At 41.1% G+C, this 23,488-nt stretch overlaps 1 protein-coding gene across 1 annotated transcript in view; it reads left to right on the forward strand.

Annotated features, from left to right (window-relative positions):
• The window catches only part of ATRN (attractin), a 106,825-nt gene that overhangs the window by 50,328 nt on the left and 33,009 nt on the right, over positions 1-23,488 (forward strand). The window contains exons 7-19 of the mRNA XM_004585654.2: positions 597-687; positions 1,308-1,551; positions 2,257-2,440; positions 3,573-3,727; positions 7,116-7,200; positions 10,434-10,654; positions 13,211-13,332; positions 14,519-14,657; positions 16,091-16,281; positions 17,572-17,791; positions 18,366-18,551; positions 19,256-19,489; positions 21,933-22,070. Coding sequence (XP_004585711.2) covers positions 597-687; positions 1,308-1,551; positions 2,257-2,440; positions 3,573-3,727; positions 7,116-7,200; positions 10,434-10,654; positions 13,211-13,332; positions 14,519-14,657; positions 16,091-16,281; positions 17,572-17,791; positions 18,366-18,551; positions 19,256-19,489; positions 21,933-22,070 — 2,210 coding nt within the window. The remainder of the gene's footprint in view (positions 1-596; positions 688-1,307; positions 1,552-2,256; positions 2,441-3,572; positions 3,728-7,115; positions 7,201-10,433; positions 10,655-13,210; positions 13,333-14,518; positions 14,658-16,090; positions 16,282-17,571; positions 17,792-18,365; positions 18,552-19,255; positions 19,490-21,932; positions 22,071-23,488) is intronic.

Raw genomic sequence — 23,488 nt, forward strand, 5'->3', positions numbered from 1 at the left:
ACTCCAGAAGTTAATAGCCCAGCTCCGGCCATTATGACCATTTGTGGGAGTGAATTAATGGATGGAAGATCTGTCTGTCTCTATCTCCCTCTCCTTTTTTTCTCTCTGTTACTCTGCCTTTCAGATAAATAAATACTGGATTTATCTATATTTTTTTAAATGTTACAATGTTATTGTGGTTTTCTTGAAAATATGCTCAAGTTAGTTTAAAGGAAAAACCTGGGTGTTCTATTTAATTATCCCTCTTTTTAATCTTTAGTTTCTCATGTTTAAATATGACGAGTTAGTGAAGTAAAACTTAAGGCCCTTGAGGATAATGCAACCTTCTAGGGATTCAGACTATGTTGATGGGCTGCTTAGGAAGGTTAGAAGCTTCCAGTAGATTCTTTGTTTCTTGTCCATAGTCCAGCTTCCCTTCCTGAGTTTGCAGTGTGCCCTGTGGGCACAGGTGTCAGGTTTATTTACCAAGGTGGCATGTGCCTTTCTGTGTCCATGGTAGATACAGTGAACACCTCTACACTGGGTTCTTCACAAGTAAGAGTACAAGGTGTTGTGTTTTGTCATTTGGTAGAAAGATGATCTGTTTGGTTTCATAGGTTTGATCTTGCTTCTCGGGAGTGGCTTCCACTGAACCGTTCTGTGAACAATGTGGTGGTTAGATATGGTCATTCTTTGGCATTATACAAGGTAAAGTATCTCTACTATGTATGCAGAAGAAGCTCAACTAGTTCTTCCTTAGTTACTTTATGAGCTATGTAGTTGAGCTGTTTATTGTTGGTTTTTAGTTGGGAAAAACTTTGTGTTTTAATGGTGATGGAGGATAAGTAATTGGCTAAAATTTAAGTGAAAAAGTTGAAACTTTTTAACTCAAAGATATTTAAATGAATTTGAACTGCATTTGGGTATTGCAATTATGAAACTAAATGGTGAAAAATATAGATGGGCTTTTATGCTCATTAGCTAATTTAACCAATAATAGCCACATTGTAATGTGACTGAGTAATCATTTTCTTTTCTTTGTTTTTATGCTTCTATGGTAGCATGCAGCAACTATTTTTCCTAGTAATTTTATACTGAAAAAATCTCATGTGAGGAAGAAAAAGGCAAGTGGAGCAGTGTCAGAGACATAGAATGTGATTGATGTTTTTTCCTTTTATAAATTTTGCCATACTTTTCTTATTCATTGTGAGGTTCTTTTCACTAACATGCCAAGCTAAGAACACTGAGATTTTGAACAGATCCCTTTGTGTTCTTAGAATCTTATCTTTTCAATGCTTTTTAATTTTCTTCGTACTTATTTTCCATAGGATAAAATTTACATGTATGGAGGAAAAATTGATTCAACAGGAAATGTGACCAATGAGTTGCGAGTGTTTCATATCCATAATGAGTCATGGGTGTTGCTGACGCCAAAGGCCAAGGAGCAGTACGCAGTGGTTGGGCACTCGGCACACATCGTTACCCTGGCAAGTGGCCGAGTGGTCATGCTTGTCATTTTTGGTCACTGTCCTCTGTATGGGTATATAAGCAATGTGCAGGAATATGACTTGGGTATGTATATTATTTTTCCAATAGATTTTTTCAATGTAAGACTTAAAATCTCTACCCTTATTATAACTCTTTAGCAAGAGTTAGCCTAGCATTTATCTTGACACAAAATTAATGTTAATGTGTCACCAGGGAAATTTAGATTATTTTTGATCCCATGTAGTAAATATTTGTTATTTGGCAAGGAGCCAGAGTGAGGCACTTAATGCTCTGGGTGTCAAACATAAAATAAGTAAATAAAAATGATTTGAAGTGACAAATGTTCTGAACAAAAACAATATTTGGGTAGCCCTTTAGAGATAATTTCAATAGTATGATTTCTCTTTAATGTATAATCTTCCTTTGATTAAAGTGCATTTTCTCTTTATGCAATAGGAACAGCAGCTATAATGGATATTCCTGAGACAGTAGTAGGTCTATGAAGTGTATTTCTATGTTGCTCACTAATTATTATAGGAGCTGATTTTTACATTTAGTAAGCTTCTTTTCCTGAATGGTGTATTGGAACATTTAACAATTGGAATTTGGCCATGGCTTTGTTCTAAGCCTTTTAAAACATAAATAAATAAATATATTAAAAGATAAAAAGAAAGTTATACATACACCAGATGTCCTGAAATCTCCTCTTTTCCTCTAAGCTCTTTGAATATTTTAAATATTAAGGGAGAACCTGCAGTGTTTGTCCTTGATTGTTTTTTCCCCCTCCAGATAAGAATACGTGGAGTATATTACACACCCAGGGTGCCCTTGTGCAAGGGGGCTATGGCCACAGCAGTGTTTATGATAACAGGACCAGAGCCCTGTATGTACATGGTGGCTACAAGGCCTTCAGTGCCAATAAATACCGTCTTGCAGATGATCTCTACAGATACGATGTGGATACCCAGATGTGGTGGGTACTTTTTTGAGCTTTCACTTTAAGGTGTGAGTCACACAGAGGCAATTATTGGAAAATGCTAGGCATTCTTTTTGTTTTCAGACCAGGTGGATAATTCTGTTCAGCATGATATGTGGAGAAATGGGGAAATAAAGAGAGACTAATTAAGTACCTACTATTTTTTTTTTTTTTTTTTGCACTATTATGTTTTAGGGGAAACTTTCAACTTTTTACTCACTGAAAACTGCGAAATTGTAGATCTTCAGAATCCTAAGGAATAAGTTACATAGCTGAGTTTGTGCATACTTTTAATTAAGTAGAACATATCCACTTTTTAACTTCTTGGTGGCCCAAGTGTCATTTCTGGGATCGGTTACTAGTGTCGTTCCTTGAAATCACACAAGATGTTCTCTCCGAGTTCTTTTTAATCTCAGCTGTATCAGTCTGTAGAAGCTATGGTGATTTTAACAATTGTAAAGCGGATTTAATTATGAAATGATGTAAAGCAGTGATTCCCCCCTCTTTTTCTGTCTCCTCAAAATATGAGTCATGCTATGGATACCATTTTAGATTCTGCTTCTTTTTCAAGTCATTGTTTTTACTGACTGTATACTCCATCGTGTAGGTAAACAACCTTTCAGCTGGAAGTTTTGGTTTGCCATTTTTGTCTTATTAATAAAGGATTATGTGTAAGCTTCTGTCAGTATGTCACATAACCTTTTTTAGAATCTGGAATTATAGTGTCAGAGGGACTAATATCTGAAAATGCCTCACAATGTCTTCAGACAGTAGAACTAAAAGACGAATTTGATTTGGTGTACATAATTTCAAAATCCACGCATATGAAGGAATATACAGAAATTCATGGAATGTATTATGAATTAAAAAATTTTTGCATCAAAGTAAGCTGATCTTTTAATTCTGTTTTCTGTGAACACTTTGAAGAACCGTATTGTTTTGCCAGACTTTTTAAGAGATCTTAAAAATTTTACATCCTTACAGTTGAAAAAATAACTTAGGTAAAGAAAAAAAGTCTGGAAGTATTTGCACATTTAGTCAAGTTAATGAAATGGTTGTATTTGCATTAGCAGATACTTATTTTTTAAAAACTAACCTTGTATTTATTATTTCTAAATAAACTCAAAAGGACCATTCTTAAGGACAGCCGATTTTTCCGTTACTTGCACACAGCTGTGATAGTGAGCGGAACTATGCTGGTGTTTGGAGGGAACACACACAATGACACATCCATGAGCCATGGCGCCAAATGCTTCTCTTCAGACTTCATGGCTTATGACATTGGTAAGTACCCCAAACATTTTAGTATGTGGAATCTTTTTTGTCTGTTGACAGTATTTTAAAATGTAACCCAAAATATCACTAATTCAACATGGTCAGGCATTGTAAGAAATCCAAATGGCATTGTTTAAAATTGACTTAACTAATAATACATGTCTGTTAAAAAGTGTCACTTCTACATTAAATTCTTTTTGAAGTCACTGGCATTAATTGCATAAATGTTAATTTTTGAGGCTGCATTTAGGAAATAATTGGTCTCTTGTCATTGGAAATATTTGAAATGCCCTACATAGAAGTGTTCATAGTTGAAGCTACCAGCATTGTTGGCTAAATATTAGCTTTGTTTGATTTTCTAAAAAACGAGTCTTTTATCTAGTCTTGAGTATTAATATTGTTGACCAGAGGAGGGTAGTAATTCTCTGTGCAAAACAGAAAGCAGTTTATGTCTTGTAATATCATGTTTAATTTTTTTTAAATTACTACTTAAAAAAACAATATGGTAAAATATACATAGTTCCTCATTTTTCCCCTCTCCTCAAACTCCTGCAGCCACCATTCCACTGTCTATCTATATGATTTTAGCTATTCTAAGCAGGGTTTACATAAACAAATATATGTGCTGAGTCACTGAGCTTACACATTAAGGAGAGAAGATCAACCAGTGAAGCCCCTGGTTCAATATAGTGGAGGCAGAGAAATGAGCAGAGGATTTCCTTGAAATTTACAATGTTTCTGGCTGGCAGGATTATGTGAATAAGTGGGGTTCTGTATCCACCCATAAATCATGGAATACGGAGGTTGGAAATAGCCCCTCTTCCTGAGGGAGGACCTTTACCCTATGTCCTAAGGAGCCCTAAAAACCAGTTCAGTGAGGTTTGGCAGAACCTCCTGGGCAAGGCAGTTCCTGTGCAAAAACACGGGACAGAGGGGAACCATGACTGAGGAGGCCCGGGCAGAGACACAGAGACCATGACAGAAGAGGCCCCAAGTAGAGACACAGGGACAGAGAGAGACATGACAGAGGAGGCTCCAGGGCAGTGACACTGAGAGAGAGAGCCTGGCACATGCCTGGCCCACAAGGAGTTCATTTTGGCCTTGTCATGGCAGATTATCATGTGGGGTGGCATCACATGAGATTGGAGAGATAGGCAGCTGTCAGACAAAGCTGTTGAGATCTCAGGAAGCCTGGGTTACCATGGGTGAACTGCGGGCTTTTGAAGCAGTGCTGAAACTGTGTTGGTGTCTTGAGCAGATCTGTTTAGGAGCATCATGGGAAAGGGCAGGTTGGCCAGCAGGAGGCGCTGAGTAAGTCCTGGTGAGGGATTGGGCTGTGGTAGGGACTGGGAAGCTGGGTTTACCAAAACCAGCAAGTGAAGAATGTTTAGAGCAGGGGTGTGGCGGGGATGGGAGGGGGGAAACCTCTGGCACACTGGTTGCACTTATAGGGCCTGTGAAGCCACTGGGTGTGCCCCTGCCTGGGTAACCACAAGTGGAACTCGTAATTTAACAGATCAATAGTAGGCTAATTTTTAAGTTTTCAGTTTTTCAAATGATGTTACAAATCTCTACAGGGTGCTTGGCAGAAAAAAGATTCTCCACCCCTGGCCTAGAGTGCAGAGATTAAGTGTCCTTACTGCCTGAGACCTGGCAAGGGTGTAGTAGATGATGCCTTTTGCCAAGGCTGGGAACAGAGGTGGAGCAATGGGACCTGGGAGGGTGAAGGTGACGGCTGTGCGGAAGTCTGTTCAGCGGCTTCCACTAGGAAGCTAGCCACTAGGAAGAAGTAGAAGGGGTGGACTTTGGAGGCCTTGTGTCAGAGGACACAGAGAGACAAGCTGAAAGACATTGAAGACTTAATGAGCACATGTCTGAAGCCAGACAGAGTGGGGACCTCTGAGGGAGCTGGTAGCAGTGGCTGCGGGGCGACTGAGTGACAGAGAACTGAGACCTGATTCAGTAGCTGAGGGATCAATTATTGCCTTCTAGTCATTGAGAAGTAATCCAGTTTGCAGGAGGCTGAGAAGTGGCATCAACAGAGGGAATGAAGGGAGTAAACTGAGTGCCTCAGTGGGTGGTGGGGCTAGCCTGGGCACATTTAAATGCCATAGGGAAAGCCAGCAAACAGCCCAAGGAGAGAGGGTGTGTAGAATTAGGGGAGGGCCCTTTAGGGATAGAAAAAGAAAGGAGTGAAATGAGTCAGTCCCCAGAGGACAAATATCACATACTGTCCCTAATATAAGATAGCTGATATGCAAAGTACTATGTGTGTGTATAAACAAATATATGTGTACACAAGTACACACACAGGTAGATTTTAATACCCATGAACTATTCAAAGGAGACTAGCATACTGGGAAGTAAAGGTATCAAGCAGTATGTGGCTGGCTCTACTTCTAAATAAAGGAGAGCCCCCAATAAAAAGGAGAACTCCCAATACAACTTATAAATATACCTGTATATTATAATACTAGGTTTTCTACTCTTGCTAGTACTTATGTCATGATACATTTAAACGTCAGAAAGTTGAACTTGTAACTGGTACTAAAATGAACAGTATATACTATTGTGATAATTTGGGTGGAGGTAGAAGACAACAGGGGGAAAAGGGAAGGGATGAATTCCTGTATCTACAAAAATGTATCACAGGGGGAAGAAAAGATATTTAAAAAAAACAAAAAAGAGGAAGGAGTCACTACCACACTCTGATTTTAAGGAAGCAAGCAAGATAGGTAGGTAGGAAGCCAGAAGAGTTGGTGACCTAGTTTTCCTTGTGAGGAAGTGAAGAGTCTAGGTAGGTGGGAGAAGCAAATGAAGGCGGCAGTCGACCAGGCTGAATGCAGCTAGGTCCAGCGATAACCTGCACCCGGTGAGTGTCTTGGGTGGTGTGCCAGGGAGTCTAAGGCTGGAGGTGGTCAATAGCACCAGGAGACATTCGGTCCAGAAGAGAAGGTGCAGGGTGGGTCATGGCAGTGGAACCTCAGGAGATCCAGGATGAAAGACTAAAAAGGAAACTTTATCTTAAAAAATTTAATTGTCCACCTTTTTTTTTTTTTTTTTATGGAAGCCATATATATTACTCACATCAACTTTGTGAAATGGAAATTGCTGAAGTTAAAAACCATTCTAGTGGGTACGACTCATGGATGGTAGGGTGAGTGACGGGGACACTGGGTGATCCACTTGTTGGATGAACTGCCTGTGACCCTGCCTTCCTCTAGGCCCCACTGCTTGGCTGCGCCTGCATTTACCCCAGACGTAAGGGTCTGGCCAAGCACCTGCAGACACCTGTTGTGCAGGGTTTGTCTGTGGTAGCCTTGCTCCCTAAGGCAGCATTGGTTCTTGTGGATTCTGAGTGGCAGTCCTCTCTGAGATGTGTTTTTCTTGCTCCTAGCTTGTGACCGCTGGTCAGTGCTTCCCAGACCTGACCTCCACCGCGATGTCAACAGATTCGGCCATTCAGCAGTCTTACACAACAGGTAATCAAACAAGGAGTGCTTGCCCCTTGGTACTTGTAAATGAAGTCAATCTTTTGGGCTTAGTGTTGGGCTTAGTGTTGTTTCTGGGAACCGCTCATCCTTTCAGCTTTTTCTGGAATTATGCTGATTCCAGGTGGGAATTTCCTGATTTATGTTTAAAATATTGGATGGGAAGTATGAGTTATTTCAAATGTATATTTATTCCCTGTTTTTGCTGACATGCAGGAATATGCTGTTTGGTGCTGTCAGAATGCGCAAAGCAACAACCATCTCCTTTGTTCAGGTTACTGTCTGTCTCCTGCTGTTAGTTGCTGCACTTATGTCATCAAGTAACTAGTAGTTGTATCTGCATGATAAAAAGAGGTTTGAAAGAAGAGCAGGCACTTCATAGAAAGACTACGGAAGGGGAACAGAAATTGAGAGGCTGCGAAGCTTGCTGCACATTGCATTTGCAGTCCTTGAGTGATCTGAAGTCTGAGTCACATTCTTCCTTGTCTCTCAAAAATGCCTGGTCCTGAGGCCCAGATGTCTCGATGAATCTGCCCTGGGGATGTCTCAGTTGGACACAGGACTTTCTGAGTGACCACGCTTTTTAAGTTTTTAACCTATTTTTTATTTTCATTTTTAATCTAAAAGACAGGAAGAGATAGAGTGAAAGATTGTTCATATATGATGGTTCACTCTCCAAATGCCCACAATGATTAGGGTTGGTTCTCCCTGAGGCCAGGAACCAGGACCTCAGTTCCAGTCTCTAGGCTTGTTGAAACACACATATCTGAACCGTCACCTGCTGCTGCCTCTCAAGCTGTGTGTTGACAGGAAGCTGGGGTCAGGAGCCAGAGGCAGGTATTGAACCCAAAAACTTGAGTGTAGAATGCGTGTACTCCAGGTGGCATGTTAACCGCTATGCCAAATATTCATGCCTAAACTGGCCACTTTTACGTGCATATTACAGTATACTTTAAAGGTTTTTTGAGAGCTTATTCATCCTGATCACATTAATTTTTCTGTAATTCTAATCTACGTAAACCTAGACTTTGGGGGGAGCAGAGTGTACATGTATGATTCATGTATGGATCTTCATGTTAGCTTTTGAGACTTTTTGTTACTACTCTAGCACTTTCTTCCTTTATGATAGGTTCATTTTTTTTTTATCTTATTTTATTTTATTTTATTTTTTTTTTAAAGATTTATTCATTTTATTACAGCCAGATATACAGAGTGGAGGAGAGACAGAGAGGAAGATCTTCCGTCCGATGATTCACTCCCCAAGTGAGCCGCAACGGGCCGATGCACGCCGATCCGATGCCGGGAACCAGGAACCTCTTCCGGGTCTCCCATGTGGGTGCAGGGTCCCAAAGCATTGGGCCGTCCTCAACTGCCTTCCCAGGCCACAAGCAGGGAGCTGGATGGGAAGTGGAGCTGCCGGGATTAGAACCGGCGCCCATATGGGATCCCGGGGCTTTCAAGGCGAGGACTTTAGCCGCTAGGCCACGCCGCCGGGCCCATGATAGGTTCATTACAAACCGTTCTTGACCCAGACATGAAATTACATATTTCTCTAAGAAGTTCTAGTTTTGAAGGGTTCGAGAAGGAAGCAGATTAGTTTCTAGATACCACAATCTAAGTATGGTTCTACTGATCGTTGTTGGATTATTCATGTTTCTAGATCTTTTAAAAAGACAAGTATAAGAGAAAAACAGTAGTTTCTTGTTTAAGAAGATGAGAATGGGTGTTTTACATAGTCATCAGGGCACTTCAGGGTATGTCTGCGTCTCACATTGGAGTTCCCGGGTTTGTGTCCCAGCTCTGCTGCCAGTTTTAAACGCATGCTCTTTGAGGCTGCAGGTGATTCCTCCAGTACCTGGGTCCCACCACCCCCTGGGAGATACAGATAGAGTTCCTGACTCCTGCCTTCAGCTTGCCCCAACCTTGGTGGTTGTGGACATTTGGGGAGTGATGCAGTTGTTGTAGGATATGTCTGTCTCTCACTGCCTATCAAGTGAATAAAGTTCAAAAAAAATATGAATTCAATATGTTTGTGTTTTTGAACCCCTTCTTCCTTCAGTGGGTAAATGATCACACATTGATTTGATTTTTATATTCCTTCACGTAACCCGATACCGTGGATCTCACTGGATAGCAACATATAGAAGTCTCCCTCATTTCTTTTCATACCAGCCTATTAATTCTATGGAAATACCTTAATTAATTCATCACATCCTCAATTGAGTGCCGTTTTAGATTGTTTGAGTCTTTTTAATGCTTGAGGTTTCAGGTATGCTTCTGTTTATAGTTTTGCTATAGTGTATTTACAGGAGATTTCTAGAGATGTGATTTAAAATTCAAAGGCAAGTTATTGTTTTGTTAGATATTGCCAGATCCCCCACATCATTTTACTGGCTAGCAACATGTGTTGAAGTGCCTGTTCCCCACAATCTGAGTGTTGTTCCACTGTCACGAGATTTTTTCCTTTACCAGTTTGACAGGTGAGGACTGCTGTCTCCATCTAGTTTTAGTTTCCTTTTCTCCTAATGATTGAAGTTGAACTTAAGCTTATTTGCGGTTTTCCCTGTATACTTGTTGTATCCTTCTTTGTATTAGGAATATCCTTTTTCTTGTAACCAACTTGTAAATAATTTTTATGTGGTGTATTACTGTCCTTTTACTATGCTTTCTATGTAAAAAGTCTTAAAATCGTATAATCAAAATTTCTATCTTTTCCCCCCACCTTCTGGATTTTAAGTCATTAGGATACTTCTCTGCTCTTAGGCTAGAATTGTTCACTCATTCTTCTAGGACTTGGCGTGTTTTGTTTTTATTGTTTCTTTTTTTTAATTAATTACATTGCATTATGTGACACAGTTTTATAGGCACTGGGATTCCCCCCAACCCCTCCCCAACCCTCCCCACATGGTGGATTCCTCCACCTTGTTGCATTACCACAGTTCAGGTTCAGTTGAGTGTTGTTTCTTTTTATCTTTTTCCTACTGAAAAGTCTTTTTTCCTCACTGATTTCAGATGTCACTTGTATTGGGAACTAAATCCCGCATTCACTTGTACAGGTGGATTGCTGGAACTCTTTCGGGTGGCCATCAGTCAGGATGAAATTATCAGATTGCAGAAGGAAGGGAATAAGAATTTTTTTTGCGAACTTAAAAACTAATTTTTTAGAGGACTTGTGATCCTTAAGATTTATCTGTTACTCTGGTTCTCACTTTCTTTCCTCTTAGCACCATGTATGTGTTCGGCGGTTTCAACAGCCTCCTTCTCAGTGACATCTTGGTGTTCACGTTGGAGCAGTGTGGAGCGCACCGGAGCGAAGCTGCTTGCTCTGCCGCAGGACCCGGCATCCGGTGTGTGTGGGACACAGGGTCATCTCAGTGTTTATCCTTGGAGCTGGCATCGGAAGAACAAGCAGAAAAGTTAAAATCAGAATGTTTTCCCAAAAGAAGTATGTTTGTTTTTTCTCTACTTGGAATTCAACTAATTTGAAATCTTCTTTTATCTTGGATTATGAAGGGATTTAGCATATTTATACCTTTCATGTTCACTTCTTATCAAAAATTTTCCAGTAATGGCTTATGTAAGCCTTTTTGAGTGTTTGAGAATTGGTTGGTAAACATCATCACACTGGTTGTTGACAGGTGATGTAGCTCCTAAAAAAATGATCTTGGGGCCCAGCGAAATGGCCTAGCAGCTAAAGTCCTCGCCTTGAAAGCCCCGGGATCCCATATGGGCGCTGGTTCTAATCCCGGCAGCTCCACTTTCCATCCGGCTCCCTGCTTGTGGCCTGGGAAAGCAGTTGAGCTCCCAAAGCTTTGGGACCCTGCACCCGCGTGGGAGACCCGGAAGAGGTTCCAGGTTCCCGGCTTCGGATTGGCGCGCACCGGCCCGTTGCGGCTCACTTGGGGAGTGAACCATCGGATGGAAGATCTTCCTCTCTGTCTTTCCTCCTCTCTGTATATCCGGCTTTCCAATAACAATAAAATCTTTTAAAAAAAAATACTATAAAAAAATGATCTTGGCAATGGATGGACTTTGTGTTTTAGTTCCAGATCCTGGCTGCAACTGCTTGATTTCAGTGTAATTTAATTTTTTAAAAGATTTGTTTTTTCGAAAGATGGAGTGACAGAGAGAGAGGAAGAGAGAGTCTTCTCCCGGCTAGTTCACTTACTAAATTCTCGTGACAGTGAGGCTAGAACAGACTGAAGCCAGAAGCTCCTAATTCCATCTGGTCTCTCCTCAATCCAGATGGGAAATGAAGGATCTGGGGATGGAACTAGTACTCTGAGATAGAATGCTGGCATCCTAAGTGACAACTTAACTTGCTGTGCCACAGCACTCTCCTGTTTTAATTTTAATTAAAAACTACATGTGACTGTCACCTCTCAATATTGCACAGATCTCATGCTAAGGATGAGATTTGAGAGTGAACCTGGAGAAGCCATTTGGGAGGAAACTGTTCTGGTGATTGAAGATAGAATAGCTGTCCTGGCAAAGTGTTGGGCTATGGCAGTTATAGCAGTACAGTTGCTGAGGATGAGCAGGGATCTGTGCTTTGAGAGCCCCCCCCTTCATGTTTGCACCTAGCCTGCCTGTCATGCCCTTTTACACTGCAGTGCACTGCAGTGAAGTAATATGTGAGAAGGTACTTTAAAATTAAGAGAAGGGCCTGTGTTATATTGCAGCAAGATGCTGCCACTTGGAGTGCTAACATCCCAGATTGGAGCACCAGTTGGCTGCTCCACTTTCTATCCAGCTTCCTGCTAATGTGCCTGGGAAAGCAGGAGAAGATGACCCAACTACTTGGGCCCCCGCCACACTCATGGGAGACCAGGATGGAATTCCTGACTCTTGGCTTTGGCCCAGCCTAGGACTGGCTGTTTAGATCATTTGGAAATGAACCTGCACATGAAAGATCTTTTTCTTTTTCTGTCTCTTGTCATCACTCTGCCTTTCAAATAGAATAAATCTTTAAAAAAAAAATTTTAAGAAGAATATATCCAAAGTATTTGTTCACAGCAGTTAAAGTGTGTTGAGTAAATTTCTTCACCTGAAGGATAGGTGTTACAGTTACCTTGAGAGTTAGAAGCTGGCTTCACATTTCTAGAGTATTCCAAATTAAGCTATTTTGGAACATAATCTTTAGCAAGAACACCCATGCAAACCTCCCAGGTTTATTGGTGGGCTGGAAGATGCTGGAGAACCAAGACAATCAGAACCTGTTTCCTGCAAGGCATGAAATTGTTGTTTTGCCACATTTAGATAGTTTAAGTTAAATGTATAAGCTTATAGGAAATAATTCAGTATTATTCAGTGAAATTTTCTGAAACAGGATGACCAGGACAGGAAGAACAAGCTAAGGAGCCGGTTTCTGGGGTCTTTGTGAGGACGAGCCCTGCCTCTTTGTGTCTGGGTTCCACCAGGTGCTGTGTCCATGGACAAGGGCCTCAGCAGCTGGGGCCACATGGTTTTGCTTTGGTGTCTTAGGATCAACAGGAGCTGAAACAGATCAGCAGTGGCCCGAAAGTTCTCAGCTTGAACTCTTGAAATTACCTTCATGTGCAGCAACTACAGCTCAGCCCCATACCTCTTGTGGGGTTCTGTGAGGCCATCTACTTTTTTGGCCCTTGTTAGCCTTCAATTTAGGAGAAATGGCTCGATCCCCTGACACAGCTTCTCCTGTTTGTTCGTTCTATTGCTGGTTGATTTGGTGTGGGGGGAGGGCAAGAAACCATTCAAAGAATCCGACCTGACTTCTGTTACATGAATAGCTGGTAGTTGTTCATTTTTATCTATTTTTCACATTATGTGTACTTTTTAATAAAACAGTATTTTTTTCAGCATGTTCATTTTTAATCCTATTCTAACATGAACATTCCCAGTATGTTTTCCTGCTGGTTTCACTCTTTATTTTGCTTCCATCATTTGGTTTTATTTTTATCTAAGTCAAAAATTGTGTCCCACAGCAACTTTCCCTGTTGATGAGTTTTTCTGTTCTTTATAGCTCATGACCATGACAGATGTGACCAGCACACGGATTGCTACAGCTGCACAGCCAACACCAATGACTGCCACTGGTGCCATGACCATTGTGTCCCAGTGAACCACAGCTGCACGGAAGGCCAGGTCAGGGGCTGTTTTGGAAGGGTTTCAAAAGATAGAAAAATCCTAATGTTGCTCAGGCTTAGTTTATAGTGTACATCATATGAATAATAGCTCAGAGTTATTTTTAAAGCAGGGTCTAGGTTGGGATTTTACATGGTTGAGGCTTTTTTTTAGGAAAGGATGCACGCTCCATCCTTGTTCTGAGGGACTTGGGAGACAGCAGGGTTTTGTATGTGGTGTTTAGAGGAAGGTAGGACTCTTTTCTCTAGGCATAGCTATGGTAAGTGCTAGATCCTTGGTTTGAGGCAGGTAATGGTAACCTCACTCAACTTGTGCAAGGTTTCGGGAGCAAGTGCGAGCTTGAAATTGAGGCTGAGGGCTGAGGCAGGTATATAGCATCTCATATTGAGTTCTGCAATAATAAACTTTGTGAAGTCTCCCTGTGGTGTATCTTGGCTCAGTGTGACTGCAGTGCATACCACATGAGACTTTAAAAAATTATATTATAATGAAAGAGTAAAAATATAAATGACTCAGCTTTTATACTTTTTGATAGTTTATGAGACAATTTAAAAGCAAATTTGTTTTTGTGTTTATTCTTGCTTGTTTGAAAGGCAGGGAAAAAGAAGGAGCAAGAGATGGATCTTCCATCTGCTGACTCATTCTGCAGTTGCGTTTAACATCTGGCGCCAGGCCAGTCTGGTCTGGGTGACAGAGACCTGATTACCTGAGCCACCACCACTGTCTCCCAGGATGCACATTAGCAGGAAGCTGGAATGTCAAGCAGAGCTGGGACCTGCACCCTAACACTTCCCATGGGTGATACAGGCATCCCAAAAGGCTTCTGAACCAGATGCTCAACAGCCACTTGTATAAGGCATTTTGTGTCCATCTAGTTTGATTTGTGAAGTGTGAAACTGTTAGACTGTTTGGAAAATGGTATTTGAGAAACAGCAAGTTCAACATTCCTCTTTTACTGATGAGCAGATTGAAACGTAGTGTTTGAAAGAGTCGGTTATTCATTTCCCCGTTAAAGCCATTCTCCTAAGCAGAACATTCCACTGCAGTGCTGTTTCATTTGCCTATTTATCTCTTTTATTTGCAACTTGCTTTCCTCAAATTTTAGTTGTCTTTATACCCTGCTGATCTTCATCATGCGTTCTATCCGTGGGTATCAGAGAAAAAGTTCTTGTCCGTTGTCTTTTAGATCTCCATTTTCAGGTATGATAATTGCCCTAAGGATAACCCAATGTACTACTGTAATAAGAAGACCAGCTGTAGGAGCTGTGCCTTGGACCAGAACTGCCAGTGGGAGCCCCGGAATCAGGAATGCATTGCCCTGCCTGGTAGGCCTTGTGGGAGCATCTTGGTGTACATTTGTCTAAAACTTTACCCTCTTCCCATGCTACCATTATGTTTGTTACTTTAAAAACAAAACAAAAGCAAAAACACAAGCACTGAAATATAGTTCTTCATTTTTTGCTTCTGCTATTGTTTGAAATGAAGTGTCACCTGCTGTCTGCAGAATGGGGTGAAACTCATTCTGCATTGTTGAGTATGTTCCACAGTCCATCCTCCACCTTGCTGTGGTAACCTGGGACTGGAATGCAGCTGTGACAATAAAGGTTTGGCTGCCACCACCTACTGTGGGGACTCCTGCTCTGAGGGAACAAGAGGAGAAACGTGTCCTTGCGCAGCACCTCCTAGGCTGATCTCTAGGCTGAATACTTCACTTGTGGCCCTTCTAAGATTTGAGATGATGAGTTGGGGTCCTAAGGCCATGACTGAATCCCTAGGATGTGTTTACTCAAGCAGAATATCCAGGAAGGGGAACTTTTGTGTTTTTCTGCAGTATCTAAGGCATGTCGAGGGCAGATGGGCTAGTCTGAGCCCCGTGGCATATCTTTTGCTAGTGCTTGATTCAGCTTGCAGATTTACTGTTTTTTCTTTCAATATGTCTGAGTCTTTAATGATTAGCAAAACACCTGGGAATCTTACTAAAACAAGTGTTTAGTTGGGCAAATCTGAGGTTGGACCCTGGAGTCTTTATATAATTGGTCACTGACACTATATTTTGAGGAGTAAATCTTTTATGTGCTTTTAAGGGATCTTTTTGCTGTGGTACCTTCCATTTATCTTAATGACGGTTATTGGTGGACACAGGTAGTGGTGTCCCTGTTGGTTGTAGTCTTCTAGGAAGCAAGCGTAGCTTCCCTTCAGGACCATATGTGGGTCAGGATGATCCCAAGGAGAGGCTGCACGCTTGCTGTGTATGCTACAGCTGTGTCACCTCATTTTGAGGTTGCTTTGTGCACTTGGTTATACCTTGTGCCTGGTGATACAGAAACAGTACAGCTTTTGAGGACTGTAGATTTGTTCATTCCCCAATCATTTCCATTCTTGCAGTTTCGTACTCCGTTCATCTGGTATGTATATTAATTTGTCTGCTCTTGGGATTTTAGTCTTCTTTCTTACTGTTCTTCACAGGGGATGTACCAATCTACTATTGATACCAAGTGGATGTTTTCTTCTAGGATGTGAGAGAGGTGACTACTGAGTGTGTCTTGGAAATCCAGGAAATATGACTGATAAACATTTTAAAAATTTTATATTCTATATTTATACTTTGTGGTGTATGTGATACCTGCACTAACTATAGCCCAATGAAGTACCTGGAATTCAAATTATAAAGTTCATTTAGTTGCTCAGTAATTTGAATAGGTAGTAGAATAGTTTTAGGTGGTTTCTAAAGCTTTTTTTCTCTCTTCTTTTACAAAAGAAAACATCTGTGGCATTGGATGGCATTTGGTTGGAAACTCATGTTTGAAAATCACTACTGCTAAGGAGAATTATGACAATGCTAAATTGTCCTGTAGGAACCACAATGCCTTTTTGGCTTCTCTCACAACCCAAAAGAAGGTAGAATTTGTTCTTAAGCAGCTGAGAATAATGCAATCATCACAGAGCTTGGTGAGTTAAAATCCTCAGAACTCAAGTGTTGGGTATTCATCTTGCTACTGAATGTGTGACAGAGACTTGTATGGGGAAGTCTGCATGGGCCCTATGATTAGAGGAATGAAGGCATGCTAGCATACAAGTGTGATAGACTGTGGGTTTATGTGACAGTCTTCCTTTAATTATCTTCTAAAACTTCAGTACTTTCTGTACTTTTGTTATTCATACCTTTTTAGTAAATTGTAATATGTGTGAATAATATGTGCTAGATGATTAGTAACTTTTTTTGCATGAATTCAGGTGATCGCAGTAGGTTATTTCATACTCGTTTTACCTCTAGATTCTGTATGTGTGTAGGGGGGATTCAGTCACTGCTAATAATCTAAGTTGGACTAAGCCACTGAAGTCCCATAGAGCTGAGGTATTATTACGGTGGACCACCATAAGGTACACTTCAGTTGGGGTCTTTGTTAGACAGGCCAGCCCATAGGAAGAAAGCACCTCCTCATCAGGAGTGGCTGAGCTTAGAAAGGTTTCGGTTCTCTTTCTGTCCAGGCTCTCAAATGGCTTGTGGTTGATATTTACAGTGAACTTTTGTTACTTTTAGTGCAAAGACCTAGACCTGTGATTCTACCCTCATATAAATAAAAACTCAGGGGAAAAATACTTCTGGCAGTGCTGACAATGTTCTGAAGGGCTTTGAGGGGCAGATTCTTGTGAAGCAGAAAGGAGTTGAGGGTCGTGTCTTCCCAGATGCAGCCCTCTTCTTGTGACTGAAAGCGTTGCCAGTGTCCTGGCTAACCTTGGGTTCTGTGTACAGCCTAAACCACCATTCCAGTTGGGTGGGAGGTATGCACTATATTTTCTTTTTTCCCATCAAATGTTGCCTGCCAAGAAACACATTAACAGGAAGCTGGATCAGAAGCAAACCGGGAGCTTAACTCAGGTACTCCATTACAGAATGCAGGCATCCCAAGTGGCAGTTTAACTTTGTGCTAAAAGCCCACCCCTAGGAGTAGTAATTTCTCCATAGCATTTGTAGATGGCAGAAGGGTTTCAGAACTTTACTATCACTTTGCTATTTAATCTTTAAAAACTTTGGTATGTTCTCTGAGCCATGGGTGTTTTCTTTGAAAAGTAACCATTGTTTAAGTGATGATCTGTCCTCATCTGCCATGGCTGACTGGTGATCTGGACATTTTCCTGCATTTGTGCATGGTACCTAATTTAATGGTTCTCTTCTAGAAGCTTATTTTGGACAAGGCCTTGTTTGCATTCATGGTTATGTCTGATTTTTACCCATAGTCCAAACTGACCTTAACACCTTGGGTTGGCCTTCGGAAGATCAATGTATCCTACTGGTGCTGGGAGGATATGTCCCCATTTACAAATACGTTACTACAGTGGATGCCATCGGAGCCCAGCGATGCTGGATTCTGTGGAATCTTGTCAGAACCCAGTACTCGGGGATTGAAGGCAGCAACCTGCATCAACCCACTCAATGGTAGCGTCTGTGAAAGGCCTGGTAAGGACGTAGGTGAATTAGGTGCTGTTGGAAGTTTGTGTTGAGAGAGAAACCATAGGGAGCATTAAGTACTGAGATGTGTGAAGTGGCCGAGGAAACAGGTGAAGTATTGATTTCAAGCCTATGAAGCAGAATATGAACAAAAGTCAAAAGAAATAGTCCGCAGCTCTGAAAAGTCTAAGCCAAACCAAACCCAAAATGACTAACACTTAGCAAAATAGCTTAATAGTCTAAATAACAATGAAATTGATTGATTTGTCACCCACACACACAATGTTGAGAATTTCTGTAAAAGACAAATTTCTTGGTACTAGCAGAAATGCTGTGGAAGAAAGAATAAAATAATATAGATATTTATCCACTATCTTTGTCCCTAGTGCTTTTTGGAAAGAAAATCCGTTTCCCCTCCAAGTGTATCAATGCACTCATCTTTTCAGATTTCTCTCATGTTCTCTGTTAGTTTTCTCCTTTGATTTCATGACACCCCAGTGGGTCACAATACATATTTGTGAAGTCTTTGCCCTTAGCCAACATAGGAGGAACTCTGAGTGTCTCTCTTGGGTTTAATTCCCAGCGAACCACAGTGCCAAGCAGTGCCGGACCCCGTGTGCCTTGCGGACAGCATGTGGAGAGTGTACCAGCGGCAGCTCTGAGTGCATGTGGTGCAGCAACATGAAGCAGTGTGTGGACTCCAATGCCTATGTGGCCTCCTTCCCTTTTGGCCAGTGTATGGAGTGGTATACGATGAGCAGCTGTCCCCGTGAGTAAAACAGGAGTGCTAGTCACTTAGAAGGGGCCTGGATGTAGGCACCGACTGCTGCTATGGGGGATGTTCTCAGCTTCACCTGACCTTCTACTTCACATATCCAGAGGCTGCTACCTGAGGACAAACTTCCTGCAGAACTGCGCACAGTGACACGAGTCACTAACTGTAGGATAGATCATGGAGTACAAAAATGACTTGTCCAACTTTGGTGTCATTTTGTTCAATCCATGCACTGTCTTCACACCTTAATTTGATTTGGAGAGTAATTGCTTTCTAGTAAATGACCTCTGAAATCCTCTCCACCTTTCCACTTCCAGCCTCCTGGGATTAGGAAGAGGGGGTCCCTATTGTGTGTCATACAAAATACTAAACTATTTAATTCATTATCTCAATTAAATGATTAGGATTTAATACTAATTTTGATTTGCAGCAATTAAATAGTCTGCTAAAGAACAGATGACTTAGGGTTTGGCGGCGTGGCCTGGTGGCTAAGGTCCTCACCTTGATCCCATATGGCCGCTGGTTCTAGTCCTGGCAGCTCCACTTCCTCTCTGTCTTTCCTCCTCTCAGTATATCTGACTTTGTAATAAAAAAAATAAAATCTTTAAAAAAAAAAAGAAAGGATGACTTAGCTGCAATGAGTTAAAATCTACCTGTGCTGATGAATTAAAATTTGTATGTGTGTATTTCTTTAACAGCTGAAAACTGTTCAGGATATTGTACCTGTAGTCATTGCTTGGAGCAACCAGGCTGTGGCTGGTGTACTGATCCCAGCAATACTGGCAAAGGGAAATGCATAGAAGGCTCTTACAAAGGACCAGTGAAGATGCCTTCCCAGGCCCCTACGGGAAACTTCTATCCACAGCCCCTGCTCAACTCCAGCATGTGTCTAGAAGACAGCAGATACAACTGGTCATTCATTCACTGTCCAGGTAAGAGATCTGAGATCTGGTGTATCCAGTCCAAGTATTCTACTACCTATTGCTGAAGCATAAAACCTTGAAAGTGGCATTGCCTATATGGATTTCTTATAAGAAAAGTAATAGAAATTATAGATAATTTTAGGAGAAATCTTTCATGTAAAAAATATTTTAATGTCAATTAGTGAAAGTGTAGAAAACCTCAAGTGAGCTAGTTTACTGTAAAATATATGCCCATTATAAGAAATTAAATATTACAGATATAGTAGGAGACTGCAAAAATTTTATGGAGAATGTACACTATGAAAAAAATCCATACATTCATTCCAATCATATTCCCACCAAGATATTTATTTGTTTCATTTTTCAATTAAGTTTTAAGAGTATCCTCATATATAAAATGAAAATGGAAATTCTTTTCATTTCCAGTTCTCACAAAGGTAAAGATAGCTCTACACATGCAAATCTGTGTTTTTTAAAATAAGCAGTACTGTGCTATATGTGCATATTACTGTAAACTGTTCTACAGTTTGTCTTTTACTTAAAATGCATCATTACCTTTGTTAGAAAAAAATTAAAAGTAATATCTGTCAATTTAGAAATTCCTCTTCACGGACATAGGAAAGAAAGAAAATAATTTTATTATTAGATAAATGTTAAACCAGATCCTGATGCACTAATGAGTTTTCAAAATCAAAGTTAACCAGCAATCTATTTTATACATTTTCTCAAGACAAACAATAGCTTGTCCTCATGCACAAGGATTTGATGAGTCCATTTGCAATGCATTCTTTCATGGTTCATCTTAAGTTGAGCTGATAGTTAGGCTGGCTATTTCTATTTATCCAAAAGAAAATAAAACTGTTATCTTTATACCAAGCAGATGAGGCTGCAACTTGGTACAGTATTCCTAAGCTAGTTTCCCTAAGTGACAGGGGCAAGAGACTCTGTCTCTCTTGATGTTTATATTTCAAAGAGGTGGCTTCTAGGCCCTTAGGAAAAACTATCCTGGTTTATAAGAATGACAAGGCTTATTTAAACTTTTCAATATGATTCGCTTACACGCTTACTTATAATTGCAAGTCGTTTTACCAAAATGCTCAAAATAAAAGGGGAGGGAAAGGATCTCTTTTTTTGTCAAGAGGAAAAATTCAGTTCTTCTCCTCTCCTTTTAAGTCAATGCAAGAAGTAGATCACTAGCTGGCCCAAGCCTGGACCTGGACCTGCTGGGTGGGCAAAGTGAGATGAGGCAATTGTTCCTGACAAGGGACTATGAGAGATTGGTGTTTGATTCAGACTTGAAGTAATGGCTGAGGAATATGCCTGTGTGCTTCCAGAAAGAATAGTTGAGAAGGGTGAACAGATACAAGACTCTCAAGGGATCATTGGACAAGAATTTCTGCACGAGCTTGTCAGACAGGAGTATTCACAGGCTGTTTGTGAGGCCCTCTGTCCACAAAGGTAAAAGGCAAGAGACAGACTGAGGGAAATTACATGCTGTGATAGAACAGCAGTTGTTACCAGAGCTTGTAAACCCCCACTTTCCAACAGGTTGGGGGAAAGGCTGAATGTTAGTTCAGCAGAAAAAGTGAGCAAATGATGTAAAAAAACTGTTCTCAGAGAAGCAAATAGAATGACAACTTACAGTGTGAAAGAAGATACTTATAAATCATTTATCCGGTAAGAATTTAATGTCCAGTGACAGCCAGCTCATCTAGGCCAGCAGGGAACTTCAACTACCTCATTAGATGATGGAAAACAGAGCTGGTTGGACAATTCTGGCCAAGCTTTGCAACATGTTCCTGGGGCTGTGGATGCACTAAGGTGGACTTTGTCAACCAGTAGACCTTAGAAAGATTTTCTAACCCTGGAGCAACAAAACCAACAATGTCTCAGGGTTATCAAGACTACTGAAGTAACACCCTCAAATCACTCTTGGCCCACATCAGGGTCTCCGGGATGTCATCAAAGAACTGTCCCCCATCCCTGAGCGCTGATGTAGTTTGACAGCAAGGAGTGGCCCTCTCCCCTTCCTCCTCTGTGGACACAGAGGAAAAAAAAAAAGACAAGACTGAAACATGTGTCCTACCCACCTTCCTCCACACCTGGCTCATGGGCATGCATCCCTCTCAATTATGCAAACAGTATCAAAAATAAAATTTAAAATGATCTAATGTCCTGTATGTGTAACTTTAAATTCAGTGATGAAAAAGTAAGGCAATTAAATGGATAAAGGGGTTAAATGTACATGTCTACAAAGAAGTATAAAATACAGTATTGTGTGTTTGTTACTTTCTGCAGTAAAACAGCAAAAATTATTTTTTGATGTAACTATGGACTTTGACCTTGCTATGATGTGTTTCTTAATTTACTTGATTATTATAAGAACAACTTACAGTTGTTCTTCCAGGTTCTGCCATGGACCATGCCTCCTTGAAATTCTTTTTTCTTTCAGCTTGCCAGTGTAATGGCCACAGCAAATGCATCAACCAGAGTATATGTGAGAAGTGTGAGAACCTGACCACGGGCAAGCACTGTGAGACCTGCATCTCTGGCTTCTATGGCGATCCGACCAATGGTGGAAAATGCCAGCGTAAGTCAGGCACATGAGGTGGATTTGGAGTTAGATAGCTCAGAGGAAAAGAGCTGCTTTATTTTGGGTAGTATAGATCTTATAGAGTCATACTTGCACTGCTAAGTGCCAGAGTAGCCGTTAAAAGGACAGCCTCTTCCCACACGGGTGCAGGGTCCTAAAGCTTTGGGCCATCCTCGACTGCAGGCAGGGAACTGGATGGAAAGTGGAGCCACTGGGATTAGAACCGGCGCCCATATGGGATCCCGGTGCTTTCAAGGCGAGGACTTTAGCTGCTAGGCCATTACGCCAGGCCCATATATTACTGTTTGATACTACTGGATTGCTGTCAGTGATAACAGCCTGGTAGCAGATGTGTCTTTTCTAATCAGGTGATGATCTCAATGATTAACTATAAACCTGTTAGTCAACTACAGTCTGTAACCTAAAGTCTCAGGTACCTTGGTGTTGTCAGTACATCTCTACAGACACAGAACTGTGCGTAAACATTACTGGTGAAGATTGGAGACAACTAGAACCTGTGGGCCTTTGCCTTCTCTACAGGCCGATCCACAGCAGATCTGCCTTCTGCTTTCTGCCCACTTTCCAAGAGGGTGCACTTAGCTTTGCCTGTGTCCTGCTCATCCCCTCTTGGAGCTGCTCTGCTTTCTGAACTCAAGGCCCCCATTGCTACTGTTGGGGTGGACAGGTCATGCTTTCCCAGACTAGTGCCATCTAAAGTTTTCTCCACTATCTAACTTTGGTGTTTGGACATCACATGACATAGGAGGCATTCCTGATGTCCTTGGAAGGACCTTCATTCCTGAGCAGGATGTTGCTGTTGCTGACCCTGCTCTCTCTTCCTGAAGAATTGCCTTGAGCCATGCCATCCTTCTTAGCATTACCTTTTTAACGCTTTGATCTGAGTCCCTATGACTAGGACTAGTGCCTGAGGATTGGATTGTATGATTTTCAAAACTGAACGTGCTTCCATCGACTATTACCTTTCCTACCTTTGTTTAGGTGTTATCATCTTGGTTAAGTTTTCGTCCATCTCGACTTCAGGATTTTTCTGGACATTCATATTTTAACTGCTTCCTGCCACAAGTGCCTGTTTTGGACATTCATTTACCTCATTTTGTGCTTCCAGATTTTACTTGTTCTTTACTAACTTCACTTAGCTTTGTGTCCTGAAAGATTAACTCTTCCTTTACATCTTGATGGGTTTCTACAGGAGCTGGTGATTTTTTCTTCTTGTTTGCATTTTTCTTGTTCTTTGTCTTTTTCAGTCATGAATCCACCGTATCTCCCTGTTGGTCCTTCTTTTCTTCTTTGGGCTCCTTTACATCCAGGGAGTCAGCTTCACTATCTACTGGACGATCAGAAATGGTCTGGATCTCTGATTGTCATCCCATAATTCTGCTTCTCTGTGCTCTGGC

The sequence above is a fragment of the Ochotona princeps genome, chromosome 22 (genome assembly GCF_030435755.1).
Source record: "Ochotona princeps isolate mOchPri1 chromosome 22, mOchPri1.hap1, whole genome shotgun sequence".
Lineage (NCBI taxonomy): Eukaryota > Metazoa > Chordata > Mammalia > Lagomorpha > Ochotonidae > Ochotona > Ochotona princeps.